This window comes from Hippocampus bargibanti, linkage group LG08 (assembly GCF_051943395.1).
Source record: "Hippocampus bargibanti isolate YZ-2025 linkage group LG08, ASM5194339v1, whole genome shotgun sequence".
Classification (NCBI taxonomy): Eukaryota; Metazoa; Chordata; class Actinopteri; order Syngnathiformes; family Syngnathidae; genus Hippocampus; species Hippocampus bargibanti.
In genome coordinates, this window is record NC_142741.1 from 3,277,286 (window position 1) to 3,302,500 (window position 25,215).

Genomic DNA, 25,215 nt, shown 5'->3' on the forward strand with positions numbered 1-25,215 from the left:
ATCTAAAAACTCCCACAAGAATACGTCACCCCCCCCCCCCCCCCTCCACATCCACGTTCTTTCCCCACATGTATAACCTGTATGTCGGGTGAAAACAGATTGGATAGAAACCCATTCGACGATCAAGGTTTCAAATTATGTGTCTGTGGTAAAAATGTGACGACTCGCCAGTGCCAGCTAACGTTGTAAAAATTACGAACTGTCATTGAAGAGAGCAACGGTATTTTTCGTAGGTGATCAGTTGAATTAATTTGTCAGAATTTATATCGAAAAAAATATTTTTTTAGGTGACGTGTCTGATTTAAGGTTGCTTATTTTTATGATTGCAATTAAAAACACGCTAATAGTCGTTTTTTTTGCTCTATGACGTCATTTCACAGCGCCTCGGGAAGAATACTCTCCCTAAACGCATGCGCAGAAGTGACGTTTCGCGGGTCCTGTCTTGTGTTTTAAACAGCGCTGTTGAAAGTAATTCAGTCTAAGGCTTGTCGCGCGTGTTTAGTAGTAGTTCTATAAGTTATAAGTTCTATAATGTCGGTCAGCGACATGTTTTCCTACATCCAAGGGTTCTTGAGTGCCGACCAGGACGTCCGAGAGGTAAGAAAAATAACCGTGTGTTTTTTTTTAGCCTTGTTAGCTAACAGCTAACTATCAAGAGCTAGCCAGTTAGCCCTCGTCAAATGTGTTTCTATACTTTCAAACATTTGTGATGCGTTTGCGATGGTAGGAAATCCGCAAAGTGGTGCAGGTGCTGGAGCAGACAGCCAGAGAAATCCTCACTGTTGTCCAAAGTGTCCACCAACCGTCTGGATTCAAAGACAGTGAGTATTCTCTCCCCCTGCTTTGTGTGTACAGTACCTTTAATTTAGTGGTAAAAAATAATATCCTGTCATTAATTCATTTCAATATGTAATAATTGGAGCTCAAAGTATACACCCAACCCACCATTTATTTTGTCTCTTAACAGTCCCTGATAAATGTACAAAGGCTAGGGAATTATTTGGCACAGTCCGGACCCACATTGCCGACTTGAAGACAAAGTTCCCTGTGGACCAGTATTACAGGTACATACATTTATAATAATAATAATACATTTCATTTATAAGCGCCTTTCAAAACTCTCAAGGACACTTTACAGTCACAGGATATTTTTTTTCTGCGGGTGAGCAGCGGCAGCCACACGCGCCAGCGGTCACTCATTGAAGACCTTTTTTTTTTTAAGAAAGACTAATTGTTTGTGGATTTAAGAGTACAGTGATACCTCGGTTTACGAACCCCTTGGCTTACTAACTTTTCGGTTTATGAACGTTAAATTTATGAACATTTTACCTTGGCATACGAACTAAATTTTGGTCCTATATTTCCCGCCCCCAGTCGTTGGTTAAAGCCACGCGATTGGTCAAGAATGCAGTAGGGAAGAGGGTGGGAGGGGTAAACATTAAAGAGACAGGCAGACGACAGAGAGAGAGTGACAAATTGGATAGAAAACAGTGAAATTTGGACTAGTTTCAACTTTGAGTGTCGACTGCAAGGTTAAAGTTCCCATCAATCAAGGCTCCACAAATAACCCGCACAAGCCATCTGTACATTTCATGCAAAAAGCTATCAAACCAGCTAAACAGAACACAATTTGATTGGATTGGATTTGCCTTTATTAGTCAATTGATGAGGAACAAGGTAAAATTATCGCAGGGAAAGCACCTACAAGGGATAATTCCTCAAGATGGTAAAACAAGGTTACGTTCCTCATCAAGTGTTTAATGCTGATGAAACCGGCCACTCCATTCCATCGAGCCCTCAACGACCATCACAAAGGTAAATAAAATGACTTTATTATATAGTACAGTTTATTTCTTTAATTATGATACCTTAGCACATGTATTATACATAAAATAATGTATATTTTGTGTAATTTTAAGCTTTAGAAAATTAAAAAAATATGTTTTATGGGAACCTGGGAACGGATTATTCTCATTTTAATTGTTTCCTATGGGAAATTAATTTTTGGGATACACACTTTTCACCTTACACACTCTGGGAACCAATTAAGTTCGTAAGCCAAGGTATCACTGTATATATTTTCACGCGCAAACATAATCCCATTAAAACAGGATTTAGTGACCAAAAAAAGCCTAATGACAAATGTTATTTTACGTATGTGTTTCTGGATTGCTATCACACCGCCATGGGGGCCGCCATTTTTACTTTGCAACAGGTTTCACGAGCACTGGCGCTTCGTCTTACAGCGTTTGACCTTCCTGGCAGCTTTTGTAGTCTACCTGGAAAGTGAGGCTCTGGTGACCCGCGAGGAGGTGGCGCAAATTCTGGACAGTAGGTACACGTTTGACTGTTTTTCCATTTATGTTTTTGCGGTGGTGGTTAATGGCAAACGCCCTCATTTTGTGGACGTGTGCGGATTCCAGTTGAGGTGTTGCGCGACAAAGGCTTCCATCTGGATGTGGAGGACTACCTGGCGGGCGTGCTGATTATGGCTAGTGAACTGGTGAGTCTTTTAAAACCCCTCATTTGCATAGAGACAACTCATTTGCATATTTATCCTGAATTTGAGGACCGGTAAAATTATTATTATTATTACACACTGAGTCAACTGGACTTGTCTGTTATGCATCTTTCGAGCTGAAGGGGGCGATCAAGTTCTGTTTCTGATGAAACCTACACAGGTTGCTGGTAAAATAAACACGGGTGGTTATGGTTTTTGGATTTTAATGTTTGTGTTCGATTATTGTACAGTGAGACCTCAACTTACAAACACCTTAACTTACAAACTTTTTGTCTTACAAACGTCAAATTTATGAACATTAAACCTTATTATAAGCACTATTTTCATAATACACACCCACCACGGCTGGCGGAGTGATCTTCGGCGGAAGCACACGACCGAACAGCACCAACAGTCCTTATGGAAGGTAACTCTCCTTCCATAAGCCATCAACGACCATCAAAAAGGTAAATAAAACTTTATTTTACAGCACAGTTTATTTCTTTAATTACAGTCCTCGTGCAATTCCCTTTGACCTTCGACCTCCAACGCCATTCCATCAAGCCATAAATGACCATCACAAATGTAAATAAAGTGACTTTATGATACAATGCAGTGTATTTCTTTCATTGCAATACAATAGCACATTTATTATACATAGAATAAGGTATGTTGTGTGTAGTTTTAAGGCTTATTTAGTTGAAAAGTATATTTTATGGAAACCCGGGAACGGATTATTCCCATTTTAATGGTTTCCTATGGGATTTTTTTTTTGAGATACACACTTTTCACCTTACACACTGTTACGAGCCAATTAAGTTTGTAAGTTGAGGTCTCACTGTATTCAGTATGATGCTTTTTTTTTAAACCACTCAGATGTAAGCGATTAACAAATATATATTTCCATTATTAGGTCTTATTTAAAATGTAATAGATGACATAAAATGTTCAGATTTTGGATGTATTAAATAATACAATACAGCAAAAGTCTGGACATTTTATGTCATCGATTAAAAATATAAATTAAGTATTGGTATTACATGTGCTCCAGATGGAAACCTTGAACAATCTGCTTCAAGGTAGGGTGTGAAGAATTTTAGTGCCACCTAGTGGCACAAAATGGTATGTCGTGTGTTTGTAACTGTTCGTTGACATTTTGAGTTAGATTGAAGGAAATACAATTTATCGGTATAAACTAAACCGGTCCAAACAACCAAAAATGTTCTTGAGTTTTGAAAGGCGCTTGTAAATCAAATGTATTATTATTATTATTATTATTTTTTTTATATGATTATATATTTTTTAGTTACATTCAATGTATTAGCTAACTAGCTAGCAGCTATATAGCTATCTGTTGGCTATCTATTAGTTATCTGTGTATTTAATAGTGGCATTCAGTGTATTAGCTAACTAACTAGCTAACTATCTATTAGCTATATAGCTATCTAAGTGGCTAGCTATCTATGTAGCTATCTGTTGGCTATCTTTTAGCTATCTACTAGCTGGCTTGCTAGGTTTCTATCTATCTACTTCCGGGTTGAGTGAATGCTGGCGCGTGTGGCTGCCGCTGCTCACCCACAGTAAATTATCCTGTGACTGGACAGTGACCTTGCGAGTTTTGAATGGTGCTTATAAATGAAATTTATTATTATTATTATTATTTTTATTTTATTAGTTACATTCAGTGTATTGGCTAATTAGCTATCTAGCTAGCAGCTATAAAAGTGGCTAGCTATCTGTTGGCTATCTGTGTATTTAATAGTGGCATTCAGTGTATTAGCTAACTAACTATCTAGCTCTAAGCTATCTAAGTGGCTGGCTATCTAGCTAGCTATCTGTTGGCTATCTACTAGCTGGATATCTAGATTTCTATCTGTGTGTTTAATAGTGACATTCGGTGTATTAGCTAACTAAGTATCTAGCTAGCTAGCTATTAGCTATAGAGCTATCTAGGTGGCTAGATATCTAGCTATCGATCTGTGGGCTATCTATTAGCTATCTACTAGCGGGCTAGCTAGGTTTCTATCCATTTACTTCCGGGTTGAGTGAACGCTGGCGCGTGTAGCTGCCGCTGCTCACCCACAGACAACTTATCCTGTGACTGTAAAGTGACCTTGAGAGTTTTGAAAGGCGCTTATAAATCAAATGTATTATTATTATTATCATAAAAATAGTCTGTGTGCACCCCTCCGGTCCTGCTGGGGGCGCCCTGGTCGCGACTTTAATTTTAAATCTTCCTACTTGCCGGCCAGTCGCGCTTGGCGGTGAACAGCGTGACGTCAGGCGACTACAACCGCCCTCTGCGCATCTCCAACTTCATCAACGACCTTGACTCTGGTTTCCGCCTGCTCAACCTGAAGAACGACCCTTTGCGCAAACGCTACGACGGCCTCAAATACGACGTTAAGAAAATCGAGGAGGTGGTCTATGACCTTTCCATTCGCGGACTCACCAAGGACTCCAAAGGCGACCAATAGGTAGCGTTGTCGTCACAAACGCTGCCGTGACCGGAAATCAGAGAACTGGGGTCTGTGACTGAGGGCACACCTCCGACGGACATGAGCCCCTTTCACACTGTCAATTAATCATAAATGTAAAATGTGCTGAATAATGGATTTTAAAAATGGGCAAAAATCTGATTTTTTTTATTTTCCACCCCCCACCCGCCTTTACAATTTGCAACCTTTCACACAGACGAGGACAACAATGATGGACGTTGTGAAAGGGGCCGTTGGTGTGACTCGGGAATACAGTGATACCTTGATTTACAAACCCCTTGGCTGACGAACTTTTCAGTTTACTAATTTTAAATGTATGAAAATTTTACCTTGGCATACGAACAATTTTTCGGGATAGACATGGAGTGCCACAATGAGCGGTGTCGTTCACGAACGAGCCCGTTCTCCGTACAACAAAATGGCAGCCGACTGTTTTTATCCTTTATTCCCCGACCCCAGTCTTTGGTTAAAGCCACGTGATTGGTCAAGAACGCAGCAGTGAAGAGGGTGGGGGGGGGTTAAACATTAAAGAGACAGGCAGACGTCAGAGAGTTACAAAACGGATAGAAAACAGTGAAATTTGGACTTGTTTCAACTTTGACAGTTCAAAGGCAGAGTGTAGACTGCAAGGTTAAAATTCCCATCAATCAGCGACACGAAAATGCGAGACTAATAAAGGCAATCCAATTCAATCAGGCTCCACAAATAACCTGCACAAGCCATCGGTACACTTGATGCAAAAAGCTATCAACCCAGCTAAACAGAACACAATTGATGAAGAACAAGGTAAAATTATCGCAGAGAAAGCACCTACGAGGGATCACTCCTCAAGATGGTGAAAGAAGGCTACGCTCCTCATCAAGTGTTTAATGCTAATGAAACCGGCCACTCCATTCCATCAAGCCATCAACGACCATCACAAAGGGAAATGAAACCACTTTATTATACAGTACAGTTATAATTTTAATACCATAGCACATTTATTATGAATAAAATAAGGTATATTTTGTGTAGTTTTAAGGCTTCGAAAATTAGAATGTAGAAAATTGTTTTACGGGGACCTGGGAACGAATTATTCTCATTTTAATGGTTTCCTATGGGAAATTAATTTTTGGGATACACACTTTTCGCCTGACACACTCTGTCTGGGAACCAATTAAGTTCGTAAGCCAAGGTATCACTGTAATACTAAATACAGTAAAGTCTCGTTATATCGATATTCAAGGGAGTCCGAAAAAATATCGATATAACCGGGACTATCGATATATCCGACCCTGTTTGCATGTAATTTTCTCCGTGCGTGCATAGAAATAGTATCGATATAACCGAGACTATCGATATATCCGATATCGATATAACGAGACTTTACTGTAACATTAAAAAGCAACTTTTAGTTTAGGAATATTGTTTTTTTTTAATCAGGTACGATTTGGTGTTGTCTACATAAATATACAACCCCGCCCCAAAAGAAGAAAAAAAACGTGACACCAAAGTGGACCTGGTATGTTTTGTACTGTTATGTAATGTTTTTCAAAATTTGTGGTCTTTTGTTTGCCATGGTGTGCAAAATGTAAATATATTTGTCTACACTACCCGTGACGACTCTTTATTTCAAATCAACACTCACACAGGAAAAAGCCAAACCAACCTGGCTTTGCAACATTTTAATAGGATTGACAAGATTTGTACATTTTTAAAGAATACGACGGGGAAAAAGGGGGCAAAAAGCACAGTCTTGTTGGCGTACACAGTGATCAGCTACGCTAACAGCATTGAAATATTCCGCTTTGATGTCAAACGCTGGATAAAGTGCTTTTAACGAAATAAAGCTCTCGTCACAGAGGACGTGCTGAATATTGGCTGACAGGTCGAAAGGGGGTAATGGGGGGGGGGGGTGTTTCCAAGTCAGTCCAAAGGCTGAAACAAGAGCCAAGGCACAGCGGCTCAGACCATAGATGGGGTCCATGTTTTCTTATCAGCATTTTGTATTTATATTTTATTTGTTTTGTTAATCCAACCTAACAAAATCCCCTTTTACACTGCCGACTTGAGCCATTTCAAACTTTCAACTCAACATCCCGCTTCTGTGGATCCAATTTTGACTCTTTACCACAAATATTTTTAAAAAGTCAGCTATGGAGGCGCCGTGTAGATGCTGTATTGTTTATTTTTTTATTTTTATGTACAGGTAACATCCGACTTACGACCGAGTTCCGTTCCGACCAAGTGGTTGTAAGTCGAAATGGTCGTAAGTCGAAATTCATTCAAATTGTTGAATAGAGACTCGGAGGCTAAATGACATGGGTATGTATGGGTCTGGAGGTCATGGTCGTAAGTACAGAAGGTCGTAAGTCAAGCTGGTCGTAAGTCGGATGTTACCTGTATTTATTTCTTTAAATTAAACCATAAAAACGGGTGATTGTCAAGCAATAACCGAATGGCCACAAAGGATTGGAAATATTTACAGAGGCTATTTCCAATCTCCGATAATCCAATTCGCAACCTCAATTTCCATACCGACCAAAACGCCATTGCTGGGCAGTGTGAAAGGGGTGCACTTCAATTCTCCCGATCCCACTTCAGGTCATTTATACCAGACCACAAGCCTGGAACTCCATCGGGGGTGAGAAAAAGGGGGACGGACAGAAAGCGTCTACTCGTATGACCGGTTATTGCTGTCAAAGGAGATGGGGGGGGGGTGAAGCTCCCTTTTACTGTTGCAGTGAACGTTGCTTCGCCACCAGGGTGCACTAGTTAGCCAAATACACCCACCCCACCCAACCAAAAAAAGGACAAATATAAAACAAAGAACAACCACGTGACTATCAAAAACCAAAATCTGTTTTCTCCCTACAGATGTACGAGAAATAAAATAGTCTTAAAGGACAACCGACACTGTTTTTTTGTTTCCTAACTGACATCAGAAAAACGTTTTATAGCATCTAAAACACGCAGGATGATAATTTTAGTCAAATGCAAAACACCAATAAAAATGACTTAGTGTCCCAAAACTGCCACAAAATGAGCTCGGAACTGGGGACATTCAGAAAGTCCCGCCCCCTTGTTCGTGACATCACGCCAGGATACTCCTTCACAAACTGCCTTGCTCCAGAATCAAAACAATGGCTTCAGAGAGTTTAGATTCGGAGAAGATGCTTTCTTGTTACTCATCCAGTTATGAATATAATTCAAATAGTTCTGAAGAGGAAAGCATAAATGTTTTCAATCGATTAAAGAAGTCCTTCTGTATCATTTTGAGGCATCTGGACTCCAATGTATCTCCCCAAAAATGCGCAAAAGATGGCGCCCAAGCTCCGTTGGAAATGGGCTGATTTGTCTGCTGGGAATTTGAGTCAACTAGTATCAAATAGTAGTCTTGGTGCAGCACACAACGATTCACCATCGCGTTATTTATGTAGTTTTCCTTCTAATTTCGCCATCAACACATTGTTTTCATACGAAAAAAAGTACCCAAAATGCACTGTGTGTCGCTTTCTCGGTCAGGGGCGTTCCCTCCGTGACGTCACTTAGGGCATCGTCATCAACTCGAAAACAAGACTTCCTGGATATTCAGCGCGAGTCTTAAAACGTCAAATCTAGCTATATACGGTGGAATCTTTGTAAAATGCGCTCAGTAGAAGTCATTTGAAGTGATTTTACAAATTATGGACGCAACTCATCTGGAGGTGTCGGTTGTCCTTTAACAATCATGGCCGACTCGAAAACCACAGTTCAGATGATTATTTTAGGGGTCATCCAAATCTTTGATTATTTACTAAAGCTGCGCATTTTCATTCCGCGACGCATTACTCAAGGTGGTATTAGGGCGACATTGAAAAGAAGGAAATGAGTTTCAGGGTAGTCCCGTAATGTAATATTTTCTCATTGAAATCTAACACCTGTCGTCGATTTCATATTCAACATGGCCCTAATATGCGGTGCGCCCGTTGCTTTAAAACCCAAAATAACAAAAAAAGTGCTGTTTTGTTTTTGTTTTTTTGGTGATGGGGGTCGGTTGAGGCAATAACACTGTGTCACATTTCAGTTTTTTAGGGAGGGGTGGTCTATCAATGGTGGAAAAAAGGCCTCGCTTGAGACTGCGTCCCTCAGGACCGACTCTGATTGGTATTGATCATAATATTGGGCAAGGCGTTGCGTCTCTTGCGCCAGGTTCCCAAATCCCGAGCGTACCTTTTCATCTGGTGGAACCAGTTCTGCGTTCGGGACTTGTCCGTGGCCCGAAAAACAAAAGACTCCCGGCGGATGTCCAGAACCTCAAAAGTATCCTGGCATTCGGGATCCATGGACACCACGCAGTTTGCCAGCCGGATGGGATCACGCATGACGGCAAACTTGCCACTGCTCTTGTCCTTGATCAGAACCAGAACTCCGTCTTGGATGCTTTCTCCCACATCGCACGCCTGCTCTCCACCAGGCTGCGTCCTGACCATGAGCAGACTCTGAACGTTTTGGAACTTGAGGGCCTTGCTCCCCTTCTTCACCCACTGCCCGTCAGCAGGCTGCGAGAGCTGCAAGGGGCCCTCCATGACGAAGCGGGTGTCTTCCCGGGTCCAACCCAGCGTCTTCATGGACGCCTCCCGCATTTCGGCGTCCACCGGCTCCCGGTTTTTGCGGCTGTCGCGGCGGAAGGACCGCAGTGACCAGGAGGCCACCCCATTGCCGTCCTGTTGTTTGGTTTTGGTGTTGATATGCTCCAGGTGGGCCTCCACGCGGTTCTTGGCTTCGCGGAGCCGCCCGAATTCGTGGTGTTTCTCCGGGGTGACTTTGAGGAGGCGGCTGAGCAGCAGGGGGTACTTGGTGACTCGTTGAAGAGGCGCCATGAGGAACGAGCGCAGGTTCATGCGGCGCAACGCCGTGTTGTCGTTCTGGGAGACGTCAAGGAAGATCCTGAAAAACATGAAAAGCCAGAGTGAGACTCTAGAGACGTCTCGGAATAGAAAAACTAAATTAATGATGACGTCCCGACTTCCATGTCAAGAATTACCCCGGCGAGAAGCCCAAAACCAAAAGAACAATTTTCTTCACGTTCGCTCGATTCAACCTGAGAAAATCTGAGAACTGGTGCACGATCAAAAGACCGAGTTGTGACCTGAGCAGTTCCTTCTCCTTCTCCAGCGCGTTGAGCATGTTTACGGAGGCCGACTGTTGGAGGCAGTACGTCTGGAAGGCCGGCAGCATGTTGACGAACTCCAGGAAGATCTCGCCGACGGACACCGTCAGCAGATCCTCATCTCCCTGAGCCCAAACGCCAGAGAGTCAACGACTGTCCAGATGCCAAACAGTCCACCGCTTGAGATGACGTCTTCTTACCTGGTCCATAGCATGTTCAATGGCGTCCTGCAGATGTTCTGTGAACCTCTCGTTCACGTCCGCCAACTCCTGGACGTTGGCGAAGACCACCGCCAGCTGCTCGGCGCTCAGTAGGCCGGCGCCGTGCATCGGTCCGTAGAACTCCTCCTTGATGATCCTCAGGTCCTCGCCGTAGCTACTCTCCGTGTTCAAAAACTCCAACACGGCTTCTTTACGTTCTGCCCGCAGTTTGGCGCAACGCTCGCACGCGCTACGGCCCTCCGAAGTCTCGTCCCGACGACCACAGTCGGTACACAACGAGGGTCTCTTCCAGGTTCTGGATAGACCCGGTCCGATGCCGCTGTCGGCCCGCTCCACTTCAACGCCGCGTCGCTGCCGCCGCCGCCGGGGTTCTACGCCATTGTCGTCCTCCTCGCTGAGACCGACCACGCCGCTGTCGGCGCTCAGGCTACTGATGGTACTCCATCGGTGGTGACGGGCCCGGCCCCTCCGGCGATCCAACACCGGACGGTGGTCTGGACCCACCGGGCGCTCCTCGCCGGGCGGTTCAGAGTGACCGCGAAGCACCGCTGGAGCTGAAAATGGAGCACAGGGGTCACAAAAGCAAGAAAATCATCAGAAACCAGATCTGGGAAGAAACCAGTCCATGTTCCTACAGAAGTGAGAAAACCAGGAAGGAGGTTTCTCACCACTGTCTCTCTCCCTCCGATGATGTCCTCCATGTGTCGCTTTCTCCATCTTGGCCTTCATCTCCGGCTCTTTGCGACTGGAGCCATCTGCCGGCATGGGGTCACTGCGGTGCGGTCGTAAGCGACACTCGACGGCCGTCTGCGACCGTTCGTGCGCACGTTCCGATACGGTTGCCTGTAGTCGCTCGTATGTGGTGTCTGAGCTGGAACGGCGGCAGGTACCCAGCGTCTGAGGGTAACGAAACGACACTTGGAAATCATTTTGTCACAGTAGCGATATGCTAGCCTCATCCCGTTAGCATCAAAATTATACTTGTTGATATGTACGTGTGTTGTTATATAATCCTGACAATATGTACGTGTAGCGATATGCTAGCCTCATACCGTTAGCATCAAAATTATACTTGTTGATATGTATGTGTATCATATATAATCGATACACAAGCCTCAAATATCAACCGTTAGCATCAAAATTATACTTGTTGATATCAAAACTATACATGTTGATATGTACGTGTAGCGATATGCTAGCCTCACACCGTTAGCATCAAAATTATACTTGATGTGTACGTGGTATAATATTATATAATCTAGTTGATATGTACATGTAGCGATATGCTAGCCTCATACCGCATCAAAATTATACTTGATGTGTACGTGTATAATCAATACACAAGCCTCAAATATCAAATCAGTATGAAGTAATGAGGGCTACAGCGCTGCGTTGACTTAGCATTTATGTATATCGCAGTGACAATAGTGGCGTTTAATGGTTAGCATGATACTGATTTATTAGCAGTACGCTCAGTTAGCATATGTACTGTCTTAAATGTCAATGGCTAACAATGCTATATTAGCATCGCGGCTATATATTCTAGAGTAGCAATGTATTCAACCACTGATAAACGGTGTCAGATGGCGGCAGCTAACATATATACAGGTAACATCCGACTTACGACCAGCTCGACTTCCGACCACCCATACTTACGACCACGACCTCCAGACCCTATTTTTAACATTCTAAGAGGGGTAGTTTGCGAGTCAATTAGCCTCCGATTCTCTATTCAACATTTTGAATGGATTTCAATTTACGACCATTTCAATTTACGACCGTTTGTTTGGAACGGAACTTGGTCGTAAGTCGGATGTTACCTGTATATAAGTAAAATTCTATTGACTAATGGTAGCTAACACCTCGACATTGACTTGTGTCACCCGAGGTGACATCCGAAGACGCTGCAGCGACGTCCCCAGCACTGATGTCTTGAGACACAGCTGTTACGTAATCTAATCCCCCTCCCCACCCCCCAAAACCACCTTTTCGTCCATCTTATTAAACCGATCGGAATGCTAAATGCTCTTTAGATGAAAACTATGCCTGGGACCAGGCATGTTTGACCCCAGGATGCTTCAGGATTGATGTGGTTGGATGGATGGGTTGCCAGGGATGAAGATAATCCCCCTTTTGCCCCCATTTTACGCGTCCTCAGACATTTCCTTCCACACACGCACTGGCATATATCCCTGCAAGGGTGCCGCGTGTCTGTCGCAGTGTCCTCGAATGCCGACAGATCGCAAGCCAAGTTTTTGCTAACCACCACGTACGCGCACACACACACACACACACAACATAAAATATAAATAAAATTCCTCCTTACACATCCTCCCGTTTCTTCGCCTTCGCCGCCGTCCTCTTCTGTCGGTGTCTGGTGGCCAGACTCGGCTCCTGCCGTGGTTGCCATGGCGACGGCGGCAGAGGGGTGGTGGTGGTGGTGGTGGGAGGCGTCGGGGGCGTCTCTGTCCCGCTCAGCTGACAGCTTGACGGGGGCCTCGGAGGAAATGTCTGCACTGCAGCTGTTTGGGGGGAGGTATAGGTGGGGTGTGATCGGAATCGGACAGGGATGGGGGGTGTCGATATTTATGTCAACACATAAGTAACAAATATACTGTGGTTGATACAATCAATACAAAAAATATTATGCAATACAGTATACAGTAGTGATACCTTGGCTTACGAACCTAATTCGTTCCCAGAGTGTGTAAGGTGAAAAGTGTGTATCCCAAAAATTAATTTCCCATAGGACACCATGAAAATGAGAAGAATCCGTTCCCAGGTCCCCATAAAACATAATTTTCTACTTTTCTAAGTCTTAAAACTACACAAAATATACCTTATTTTCTGTATAATAAATGTGCTATGGTATTATAATTAAAAAAATAAACGGTACTGTATAATAAAGTCATTTAATTGACCTTTGTGATGGTCGTGGATGGCTTGATGGAATGGAGTGACCGGTTTCATCAGCATTAAACACTTGATGAGGAACGTAGCCTTCTTTCACCATCTTGAGGAATGATCCCTTGTAGGTGCTTTCTCTGCAATAATTTTACCTTGTTCCTCATCAATTGTGTGCTGTTTATCTGGGTTGATAGCTTTTTGCATCAAGTGTATAGATGGATTGTGCGGGTTATTTGTGGACCCTGATTGACGGGATATTTTAACCTTGCAGTCTACACTATGCCTTTGAACTATCAAAGTTGTAACAAGTCCAAATTTCACCGTTTTATATACATTTTGTCACACTCTCTGTCGTCTGCCTGTCTCTTTAACATTTAAACGACCTCCCCTCACTGCTGCGTTCTTGACCAATCACGTGGCTTTAACCTACGACTGGGGACGGGGAAAAGAGGACCAAAACAAGCCGGCTGCCATTTTTTTGTAGGAGAACGGGCTCGTTCGCGAAAACACCTCACTCATTGTGGCAGCTCCGTGTGTATCCCGAAAAATAGTTCGTATGCCAAGGTAAAATTTTCATAAATTTAACGTTCATAAACCGAAAAATTCGTAAGCCAAGGGGTTCGTAAACCGAGGTATCACTGTATTGACATATCGATACGTAGTCGGTTTACCTCTTCTTGATGAGGTCCAGGGCCGAGCCAATGAGGCCATCCTTCATTTTGTAGATCTTGGCCCCGTAGCTGGTCAGGTCCGTTCCCTCTAGGACCAGCGCAGGGCAGCAACTGGAAGGCCGCGCTTTGTAGTCCTTGCCGGGCGGGAACAGAACCGACCCAACCGGTTCCAGACTGGACCTCCTACGCCGGCCGTTTTCAATGGCTTCTCCCTGATTTAAAGCTTGCAGTGGGGTCCTTGGAGAGGGGCCTATGCGGATCGGTGAACCTGTTCTGGTCTTGGAGGTGGGAAGAGCCAACTCCTCAGAACCTGCTCCGGTCTCCTGGTTCCGCTCCTTCATCCTCATCCTCTTGAACTCCTCAAAAGTGGGGATGTACAGGTGGCCCGCGGAAACGCTTTGCCGATGTCCGTTGTCTACACCCAAAATGGGAACCGCGGTTTGGGACACCGGTAGAGATTTTGGACTATGCAGTGTCCCGTGGAGAGCCAGATTGGGGCTGCTGTTCTGCCGTCGCAGTTCAAGTCTCCTCAGGACTTCCTGTTTAATCTCCTGCGGACAGGTCAGACGCATGCCCCCCACCGGCCGGCACACTGGGGTAACATCCACGGGGAAGGAGTCCGTGGTACGCACCGGGAGGATCTTCTGAGGCTCCGTTGCTGACCGTGCACTTTGGAGGCGAAGCTTTTGCCGAAGACCTTTCCTGGCGTCCCATTCCTCCACCCCACTGGGGAAAAGGAACTGTGGGAAACTAGGCACGTCCTTCCTGCGGGGACTCTGTTGGGGGTAGTATTCCAGGTTGGACCCATCTGGGGGTCCGTCATACCAGTGGCTGGTAGCCGTATAGCCAACGATAAATTCACTGGATGAGCACAGACCTGAATCCAGAACTGGGTTCCAGTTCAAGTTTTCCATGCTGCGGTATAACCTGCCCGTTGGTGGAACATCAAGAGAATGTCCCGGTACAATGTCAGGGGGCTCCTTTTGGCCAGGGCAATGTCTCAAATTGGACAGCAAGGTGCTGCTGTTACACCGGGACGCGAGAGGGAACCACTGAGGTCCACGATAGATGGCGCCGCCTCGGTATGGGCGGAAGCTGGGAAGTGGCGCGCTGGACAGGAGGTGGGAGACGCAGGGTTCCATCGCCAAAGGGTTACTTGACGGAAGTCTCACGTCTGGCATGGGTTTTCCCAGAGTCCTTAATAGTTACAGTCATCGGTCCTGCAAAGTTAAAGGACAAACGTCACCATTTTTTTGTTTCCTAACTGACATCTGGGTGCTGTGAGAAATTACCCCATTTTGTTTTGTTTTTCTTCATCTGGCCTCCATGATTTTGCTGCAGCCCCCTTCTTCGTCTGGCAGTTCCGAGGCTCGCATCCCACAACGTAGATCTTCTGAATGCCTTGGAAAAAGACATATAGTATAACTGATACTGTAAAGTTTATACCGTTGAACCAAATTGGAATACCATGAATATCCTTTCACGCAGCTCCCATACATTTGTTCGGGCCCCATACAGTGACGGAGGAAGAGGGGTAGACGTCTTAGATTTAGCATGTTGCTAAATTGGACATAAACAACACTTCTCAATAGCCCCTTTCACGCTGTCTGTTAAAGCCATAAAATGTCACCCTTTTTTCTGCGTTCTGTGTGAAAATCACCAATCTCAAGCTGGATGGCAGCCAGTTTTTGAAAGAAAATAACATCAAACCTGTGGTGTGAGTTTTAATACCTGACAATGGCTATCTATTAGCTATTAGCTATCCGTTAGCTAGCTGGCTAGCTATTAGCTGGCTAGCGGTTGGCTATCTGACTATTACCTTTTTATTAGCTATCCATTACCCAGCTAGCTTTCTATCTATTTGAGTTACTTCGGGGTTGAGTGAACACTGGTGCATGTGGCTGCCGCTGCTCACCCAAAGAAAAACTGATCCTGTGACTGTAAAGTGACCTGAGAGTTTTGAAAGGCGCTTAGAAATTAAATGTATTATTATTATTATTATTACTTCTACCCCGTACATGCAGGCCATGCAGTGTCTCTGTGTGAAACAGACCAACAACTAATTACTTATTTGAATTTTCTCACAGGCGGCGTACGAACAAGAAAAGACTCAAAAGTATGTGAATTCCTCACATCACCCTGCGGTACACACATTAATGTAAAGTAGAGCAACCACCCAACCCCCCTCGGTTCCCCATGAGATACCAGGATGTAGAACAGCGTGTCTGTCAAGTGACAGTCATTTTTTGACGTGACTCCCATACAGATGCCGCCGCGTCCCTGCGGTGTTGAATGATTGACACCATCTAAAAACATATTTATATATTCATATTAATATTCTCCGCTGTAATAGCAGAGGGGGGATTTTAGTAATATAATAATATTAATCCATTTCTAAGCGCCTTTCAAAACTCTCAGGGTCACTTTACAGTCACAGGATCGGTTTTTCTGTGGGTGAGCAGCGGCAGCCCCACGCACCAGCGTTCACTCAACCCGAAAGTAACTCAAACAGATAGAAAGCTAGCTCACAAGCTAATAGATAGCAGCTAGATAGATAGATAGATAGATAGATAGATAGATAGATAGATAGATAGATAGATAGATAGATAGATAGATAGCAAATGGAGAGCCAGCGAGATAGCAAATGGAGAGGTAGCTAGCCAGCGAGATAGCAAATGGAGAGGTAGCTAGCCATCTAGATAGCAAATGGAGAGCTAGCTAGCCATCTAGATAGCAAATGGAGAGCTAGCTAGCCATCTAGATAGCAAATTGAGAGCTAGCTAGCCATCTAGATAGCAAATAGAGAGCTAGGTAGCCAGCTAGATAGCAAATAGAGAGCTAGCGAGCCAGCTTGATAGCAAATAGAGAGCTAGCTAGCCAGCTTGATAGCAAATAGAGAGCTAGCTAGCTAGATAACAAATAGAGAGCTAGCTTGCCAGCTCGATAGCTAATAGCTAGATATATAGATCACCAACTAGATAGCAAATAGAGAGCTAGCTAGCTAGCTAGACAGCTAGATAGCAAATAGAGAGCTAGCTAGCTCAATAGCTAATAGATAGATAGCCAGCTAGATAGCAAATAGAGAGCTAGCTAGCTTGATCGCTAGCCAGCCAGATAGCAAAAAGAGAGCTAGCTAATATCCACAAATGCATTCGAGTAATCAGATTTTGCCTTTTTTTTTCGGAAAAAAAGCTAATGTTAATTTGAGGGAGGTAAATATGGATGACTTCGAACCATACCAGGTGGAACCTCGAATTAAAACCCCGATGAATGCTTTCTTTACTGTTTATACCTGTAACAATACACATTACCATCCTGATTTTACACCATCCTTGCAGGATGTAGTTTCCAATATTTTGGCTGGGTTAAGTGGATCATTGATGACACAGCGAGACCAGCCATGACTAAACGATCACAGAGGAAAAATGAACCTGATGGGAAGTCGAACGGTATTTAACTGTGTGAATTGTCATTGATTCTTGTTTTCATTCATGCTCGGAGGGGTTTACTTCCCGGACCACATGCAACAAAACCAGTTGCTTACGGCGGGATGTTGTCATCACTGCAGAAGATCATTGTGGTGACATCAGGACCACGCACACCCCTCATCCATTCCCCGTGCCCCCCACTCCACATGATGAATAATTGAACCCCCACACCCCCTTCATGAATTATCCAGGCGTGAGGACCCGTCTCATCTTGACCGGGCCGGTGTCGAGTGAAGCAACCTCACACCAAAACCCGCTCCTATTGGCTCCCAACAAACTCGTGACGACCTATCTTGGTTTTCATCATGGCAGGACGAGTAAAAATAATGCTCAAGAGGACATTTCATTGGGTGCAACTATGGCCGATAAATAGATGAATCTATTGATCTATCTGTCGATCAATCGAGCGAGCTAGCTATCGAGCTATCTACAGAGCTAGCTAGCTATCAACTATCTAGCTACCTAGGTAGATCTATCTATTGATCGATAGATTGAGTGACCGAGCTAGCTATCTTGCTATCTAGCTATCTATTGAGGGAGCAACTATCTTGCTAGCTAGGCAACTATCTATCTTGCTAGCTAGGCAACGATCTCTTGCTAGCTAGGCAACTATCTGTTTCTAGCTAGGCAACTATCTATCTTGCTAGCGAGGGAACTATCTTGCTAGCTCGGTAACTATCTTGCTAGCGAGGCAACTATCTTGCTAGCTAGGCAACTATCTGCCTTGCTAGCTAGGCAACAATCTATCTTGCTAGCTAGCCAAGTATCTGCCTTGCTAGCTAGCCAACTATCTATCTTGCTAGCTAGCGAACTATCTTGCTAGCTAGGCAACGATCTATCTTGCTAGCTAGGCAACTATCTATCTTGCTAGCTAGGCAACTATCTATCTTTCTAGCTAGCCAAGTATCTGTCTTGCTAGCTAGCCAACTATCTATCTTGCTAGCTAGCCAACTATCTTGCTAGCTAGGCAACGATCTATCTTGCTAGCTAGGCATCTATCTATCTTGCTAGCTCGGCAACTATCTATCTTGCTAGCTAGCCAACTATCTATCTTGCGAGCTAGGCAACGAACTGTCTCTCTAGCTAGGCAACTATCTATCTTGCTAGCTAGGCAACAATCTATCTTGCTAGCTAGGCAACTATCTGTCTCTAGCTATGCAACTATCTATCTTGCTAGCTAGGTAACTATCTTGCTAGCTCGGCAACTATTTATCTTGCTAGCTAGGCAACTATCTATCTTGCTAGCTAGGCAACTATCTATCTTTCTAGCTAGCCAAGTATCTGTCTTGCTAGCTAGCCAACTATCTATCTTGCTAGCTAGCCAACTATCTTGCTAGCTAGGCAACGATCTATCTTGCTAGCTAGGCATCTATCTATCTTGCTAGCTCGGCAACTATCTATCTTGCTAGCTAGCCAACTATCTATCTTGCGAGCTAGGCAACCAACTGTCTCTCTAGCTAGGCAACTATCTATCTTGCTAGCTAGGCAACAATCTATCTTGCTAGCTAGGCAACCAACTGTCTCTCTAGCTAGGCAACTATCTATCTTGCTAGCTAGGTAACTATCTTGCTAGCTCGGCAACTATCTATCTTGCTAGCTAGGCAACTATCTATTTTCCTAGCTAGCCATCTATCCATCCAGCTATTTATCTAGCTAGCTAGCCCGCTATCTATCCATCCATCCAACCATATTTATCCATGCATTAATTATTTTTGTTTCTTTGTTTGGTTATTTCTTTATTTATTAATTCAGTCATTCATTTATTCATTCATGTATTTTTTTAAACAATCACAATGAAACTACATCCTGTCGAGAGCTCTTTGAAATAGTTGGTAACATTTGAAAGAAAACAAAATGATAAATCATTTATGCAGAAGGGTGACTGGGCCTGACCAGGTGGTACGCCCACAGCAGCTGACCTGACGACAAACATCATGTGTGCAAATGGGTCACCCGTATCGCCGTACGCGGGCCAGTTTCCCTCATTCATTATTTAATTTCCCATCTGTAGCAGATAGGGAACTCTACTCAAGCGGCGCTCTGTTGCATAAGAACACACGCTAGCACATATTCGAATCGGTAAAGGCAACCTGCCATAAGTTTAGGTGTGGAAAAAAAATCATTCCAATTGTCTTATAATAATAATAATAATAATAATAATAATAATAATAATAATCCAATTTAATTTCTAAGCGCCTTTCAAAACTCTCAAGGTCACTTTGCAGTCACAATATATGTTTTTCTGTGGGTGAGCGGCGGCAGCCACATGCGCCAACGTTCACTCAACCCAAAAGTAACTCAAAGAGATAGATAGAAGGCTAGCTAGCGAGCTAATAGATAGCTAGCTTGCTAGAAAGCAAATATATAGATAGATAGCCAGCAAGATAACAATAATAATAATAATAATAATTAATAATATTAGAGTGGCTGCCTTTCCAGCCACTTAGCGCAATAGCTAATAGTTAGATAGTTAGCTAATGATGATGGTAATAATAATAATAATAATAATAATAATAATAATAATAATAATAATAATAATAATACTTTACATCACTTTACAGTCACAGGATAACTTCTCTGTGGGTGAGCAGCGGCAGCCACACGCGCCAGCGTTCACTCAACCCATAAGTAAATAGATAGAAACCTAGCTAGCCAGCTAGTAGATAGCTAATAGATAGATAGATAGCCACCTGGATAGCTAATAGCTATCGAGCTAGATAGTGAGCTAATACACTGAATGTCACTATTAAACACACAGATAGAAAGCTAGCTAGCCAGCTAGTCGATAGCTAATAGATAGCCAACAAGTAGCTAGCTAGATAGCTCACCACTTAGATAGCTATATAGCTAATAGATAGTTAGCTAATACACTGAATGCCATTATTAAATACACAGATAGCTAGCTAGATAGCTAGCCACTTGCTAGCTAGTTAGCTAATACACTGAATGTCACTATTAAATACAGATATAAAGCTAGCTAGCTAGCTAGTAGATAGCGAATAGATAGCCAACAGGCTTTTTTTCCATATATAAGGCGCACCAGACTACAAGGCACACCTTCAATGAATGATTTTCCCCCCCTAAATATATAAATTTATGAAATGTTCCAAATATAAGGCAAACCACATTATAAGGCGCGGTTACGTACTACTTCTTCTACAAGCTGGAAATGGAGTCGGTGGCTGCTGACAGTAATTGCGAGACCTGTTGTGGCTTAATATTACTTCACATATAAGGCGCAGGGTCATCGTTTGAAGAAAATCAAGGCTTTTGTTGGGGTGCGCCTTATACACTGGAAAATATGGTAATATTTTTTATTTATTCTGTTGACATTGCAGCCAACGGTAAGAATGACAAGGTTATTTATTGGATTATCTTTTTTTTTGACACCTTGGCGTTCCCGCTCCATCGCAATCATCGACCTCGACGTGCTTCATGGAGGCCACGTTCTTGCCTTACGGGGCTGGTTTACATTTAATACACAGCTGTAATTCCACTGCCACAAGGAATAAATCCAAAAGTATTTTCAAATACTTTTAATTTTATGCTTTGTTTAACCTTTAAACCTGCTAAAGTCAGTATTATTTTTTAACACCACAAGTTGTAATAAGCTTTACGACTGGCTATCTATTTGTTAGCTATTGGCTGGCTAGCTAGATAGCTTTCTGACTGTCTGGCTTGTTATCAAGTTCTTGTTATCTACTTCGCTATTAGCTGGCTGGCTGGATTTCTGACTATCTGGCTAGCTAGGTATTAGCCAATAGCTGGCTAGCTTTCTGACTGTCTGGCTTGTTAGCAATTAGTTCGCTATTAGCTGGTTGGCTGGATTTCTGATTATCTGGCTAGCTATCTAGCTGGCTATCTATTAGTTAGCTATTAGCTAGCTAGCTTTCTGACTATCTGGCTAGCTATCTAGTTGGCTATCAAGATAGCTATATATTAGCTAGCTAGTTTTCTATCTATTTGAGTTATTCCGGGTTGAGTGAATGCTAGCGCGTGTGGCTGCCGCTGCTCACCCACAGAAAAACTGATCCTGTGACTGTAAAGTGACCTTGAGACTGGCTGGCTATCTGGCTAGCTAGCTGTTAGCTAGGTATTAGCCAAGAGCTGGCTAGCTTTCTGGCTATCTGGTGAGCTTTGTGATTATCTGGCCAGCTATCTAGCTGGCTATCTATTAGTTAGCTATTAGCTAGCTAGCTTTCTGACTATCTGGCTAGCTATCTAGTTGGCTATCAAGATAGCTATATATTAGCTAGCTAGTTTTCTATCTATTTGAGTTATTCCGGGTTGAGTGAATGCTAGCGCGTGTGGCTGCCGCTGCTCAACAACAGAAAAACTGATCCTGTGACTGTAAAGTGACCTTGAGACTGGCTGGCTATCTGGATAGCTAGCTGTTAGCTAGGTATTAGCCAAGAGCTGGCTAGCTTTCTGGCTATCTGGTGAGCTTTGTGATTATCTGGCCAGCTATCTAGCTGGCTATCTATTAGTTAGCTATTAGCTAGCTAGCTTTCTGACTATCTGGCTAGCTATCTAGTTGGCTATCAAGCTAGCTATCTATTAGCTAGCTAGCTTTCTATCTATTTGAGTTATTCTGGGTTGAGTGAATGCTGGGGCGTGTGGCTGCCGCTGCTCACCCACAGAAAAACTGATCCTGTGACTGTAAAGTGACCTTGAGAGTTTCGAAAGGCGCTTAGAAATGAAATGGATTATTATTATTATTATTATTATTATTATTAGGCGATATTTTGCCACCCAGTCTGGGTGTATTTCCACTGTTGGCCCCTAGATGGTAGCATACTGTTACAGTAACGGGGTACTTTTCAAACAACAGAAAACCAGCATCGCAGTCTATGAAATGAGTTGTCGCCATACTTGTGGTGAGGAATATTTTGAATGTTGCCAGAAAATGATCCGGAAAAATTACCCTGCTAATGGCATTTTATATTTTGACATTAAAACATTGGCTCTATGTCACCAAATTTTAATTAATGCGGACGGAAATGCATCATTTGACCGCAAAAAGTTCCAATGTGACGTAAAAACGTCCGTGGAGGTATTTTGGCACACACAAAAAAAAACACACATTTAAGTGTATTTCTGCCTCACCTTACGAAAAAATATGCAATACCTTAAATGGTATGTTTGCTTAGAAAATTACATTAAAGGTTTGAAAGCACAATTAGTTCCAAAAAAAAGGCTTCGTAAAGGCTACTTACACGTGCAAATTTTGGACAAGAAAACGCCTGGGATGCTTGACGTTATGCGTACTCACTGTGGATTAGTTGTGCTCCGTCACCTCCATCGCGTGAGGCGGGTGGCAGGTCCCTTTAGCCTCCGGCGTAGGGGCAGCTTCGCCGGGCAGGTTGAATAAACCAGCCGCTCCTGCCAGCAATACAATATTTGGGTTTTTAATACCCCGTCCAATAAATAAACAAATAAAAATGCTGAGAAAGAAAATCCGTTCAGCGTAGAATCCTTTCCACGCGACCTCTTTCTTTGCGGCTTTCTCCTTGGGAACTGTGTTGCGTTCACGTTCGCCTAGTAAAAATGGCAATTACGAATCGGAGCATGCGTTCGTTCAGAGACTTTTTTTTCTCGACCAAATAAGAAAACTAAACGTGAAAACAGTAACTTCAGTTCCGGATTTAAAAAAAAACAACATACTCATAAGCATGGGCTGTATGTACCGACATAAAATTCATAGGCTTTTCATGTACTGTACATTAAAAACATTTACATAATTACGCAGCAAGGGAACACGTGATACTATTTTTTTTGATTGGTTTGGATTAGCCTTTTTTAGTCTCACTGTGGAGAAATTTACATTTCACAGCAGCAAAATATATTGAACGAAGAGGAAAGGAAGAAGTAGAAAAACAAAATTACAGGACCTGCTGTAAAGGTAGCCACTCTCGCGGCGCCATCTTGTCAAAAAGTCAAAAAATATATAATATGACAACACAAACACATAGTCATTCGATCTTCAGCACTTTCTGCACCCTCTTTATTGTATGAAGCAGTTCTAGATGAAATAAGAGGTGATCCAAGCGTCCTTTTCACCAGTGGATCAGGGACATCATGGTGAAATGTGCACGTCTGCTACAAGCTAAATGTCGATAGCAAATACAAAGCTGTAGCATCCATTGACGAAAAGAGATTGTCTCACATCTCCTGTCCCACGTAAATCCACATCAATTCCAAGCCGCGACAATTCCATATTGGCTCCTCAAGCTAGTTTAATGTTGAATAATTGTAATATCGGTTTCTGAGGAGAAAAAAAAAAAGAATTTTGTTTGCGATTGTGAAGGATGTCGACTATGACATCACTAATACCCACTGGCTCCATTAGATTCCATTAAAATTTGATTCGGAGGCACTCTATTGATCTATTGGGGCGAGGGGTGGGCGGTAATATTGATATTATTGAGTCTGACTATTGATTTCTCATGGGGATGGCTCACCAGCCACCACCACCATGAGAAACACGAACCCTGCTGGCATTCCCCTCACGGTCAATGAAAGTGGACCCGGCGGCCATTGACTGACAGAAAGAAGACATACTGCCGAGTAAAGCTAGCCTGCGGATAAATCCCAGCGTAAAGTGGCCAAGAGCCGATTCTTTTGTCACAATGTTGTTTAGGATTCGTAAGGCGTTTAGAGACAGGAAAGGAGATTATTACTGTCTCTTTACATTTCAGTCATGCTGCTTATCGCCACAAAAAAATCAATCTCTGAGGATTGGAATTGACTTTCCTCTGCTCACCAAAAATACGGGGGAACGAAAAAAAAGACAATGCTCATGATGCACGAAGAGAAAAAAAAAATAAATAAAAGCTCTGTATCATGTAAATCGGACTCCACCCGTGACCTAAACCTGAACCTGCAATTGCTCTTTTGCCGAATGCGAATTTGCCACATTTTTAACGTGATAAATTATCACGCTAAACGTTATTATTCTGGTGTTGCTGTGATAAGCTTGTGTGTTTGAAACCCCAGTACCAAAAAAACACATTTTAAGACAGATCGATCAGACCTTGCCATGTATTTTTGTAACCTTTCTATTGCAAGTTGATCAAATGCTAATAGACAGCAATTTATGACACATTTCTGCTGAGAAACAAAACGTCGATCAATGAAAAGAAAAAAAACGCACAAACAGAATAAATAGCATTGTCGATTAATTAAAACCATCAAATTAAACAATGAAACTGGAGGAAATATATTTTTTATTATCGTGTACAACGCTAGAAAATTTTTACCTTCATTTTATAACTTAACGCCGACATATTTTAGATTGACAGCCTGTTAGCCAATAGGCGCAGTGTTATCCACCCCTAACCCAATCAGAAACAAGAAGAGGCGGGGCTCGGAGGCACCTTACGTTACATGTCCGTCGAATAATAATTTAAAAAGATGCCTAAAGTTTTCATCCGGCCAAACTCAGGATGAATGGAACAAGTTACGCCAACTTTGACAACCAGGAACACGTCTTGAAATTGGGGGAGACGTTCGAGAAGCACCCCAAAAGTGCCTATCACACCGTGCGATGTAAGTTTTACTGTTTTTCCCCTTCTTCCCCACACGAGCTAACAGTTAGCTTGCTAGCTCGCAGATGATTAACTTTTCATTCGAAGGGTGTCGGTCCAACGAAACTAACTGTTTAGTCGGTGTGTACTGGCCTCTTACATCACGATGGGTCGATGTCTTATTTTTCCTTGTTAATTTCTTTTTAATCTATTTATTCGCCGTGAAAAGTAACCCGTAGTAGCTGTTAAATATTAGCCTGTGTTAGCCTGCGT

General features: G+C 43.1%; 3 protein-coding genes across 3 annotated transcripts in view; 2 read left to right on the top strand and 1 right to left on the bottom strand.

Moving 5' to 3' along the window:
- Positions 1-420: 420 nt before the first annotated feature.
- Positions 421-6,592, top strand: tsn (translin). Its single transcript, XM_089002862.1, has 6 exons — positions 421-597; positions 728-821; positions 968-1,064; positions 2,216-2,331; positions 2,424-2,503; positions 4,753-6,592. The coding sequence occupies exons 1-6, from the start codon at positions 532-534 to the stop codon at positions 4,975-4,977; spliced, it is 678 nt and encodes a 225-aa protein (XP_088858988.1). The 5' UTR covers positions 421-531; the 3' UTR covers positions 4,978-6,592.
- arhgef49 (Rho guanine nucleotide exchange factor 49) lies at positions 6,403-22,905 on the bottom strand. The gene is made up of 8 exons (XM_089002861.1): positions 22,689-22,905; positions 15,221-15,329; positions 13,929-15,148; positions 12,677-12,872; positions 11,019-11,247; positions 10,330-10,904; positions 10,109-10,254; positions 6,403-9,906 (listed from the first exon to the last, which is right to left on the bottom strand). Exons 3-8 carry the CDS (start codon positions 15,107-15,109, stop codon positions 9,105-9,107), a joined length of 3,129 nt encoding a protein of 1,042 aa, XP_088858987.1. The 5' UTR covers positions 15,110-15,148; positions 15,221-15,329; positions 22,689-22,905; the 3' UTR covers positions 6,403-9,104.
- Positions 22,906-24,783: 1,878 nt separating this feature from the next.
- eaf2 (ELL associated factor 2) overlaps positions 24,784-25,215 on the top strand; it is a 4,886-nt gene continuing 4,454 nt past the window's right edge. The window contains exon 1 of the mRNA XM_089003214.1: positions 24,784-24,964. Coding sequence (XP_088859340.1) covers positions 24,862-24,964 — 103 coding nt within the window. The 5' untranslated portion in view covers positions 24,784-24,861. The remainder of the gene's footprint in view (positions 24,965-25,215) is intronic.

Excerpts from the sequence above, each read along its gene's own strand:
- tsn (XM_089002862.1), top strand. The coding sequence starts at position 532 with ATGTCGGTCAGCGACATGTTTTCCTACATCCAAGGGTTCTTGAGTGCC. Across the intron at positions 822-967 it reads ACCGTCTGGATTCAAAGACA|TCCCTGATAAATGTACAAAG; the intron begins GTGAGTATTCTC and ends GTCTCTTAACAG. Across the intron at positions 1,065-2,215 it reads CCTGTGGACCAGTATTACAG|GTTTCACGAGCACTGGCGCT; the intron begins GTACATACATTT and ends ACTTTGCAACAG.
- arhgef49 (XM_089002861.1), bottom strand. The coding sequence starts at position 15,109 with ATGCCAGACGTGAGACTTCCGTCAAGTAACCCTTTGGCGATGGAACCC. Across the intron at positions 10,905-11,018 it reads TCGGAGGGAGAGAGACAGTG|CTCCAGCGGTGCTTCGCGGT; the intron begins GTGAGAAACCTC and ends CTCCATTTTCAG. Across the intron at positions 9,907-10,108 it reads AAGGAGAAGGAACTGCTCAG|GATCTTCCTTGACGTCTCCC; the intron begins GTCACAACTCGG and ends CATGTTTTTCAG.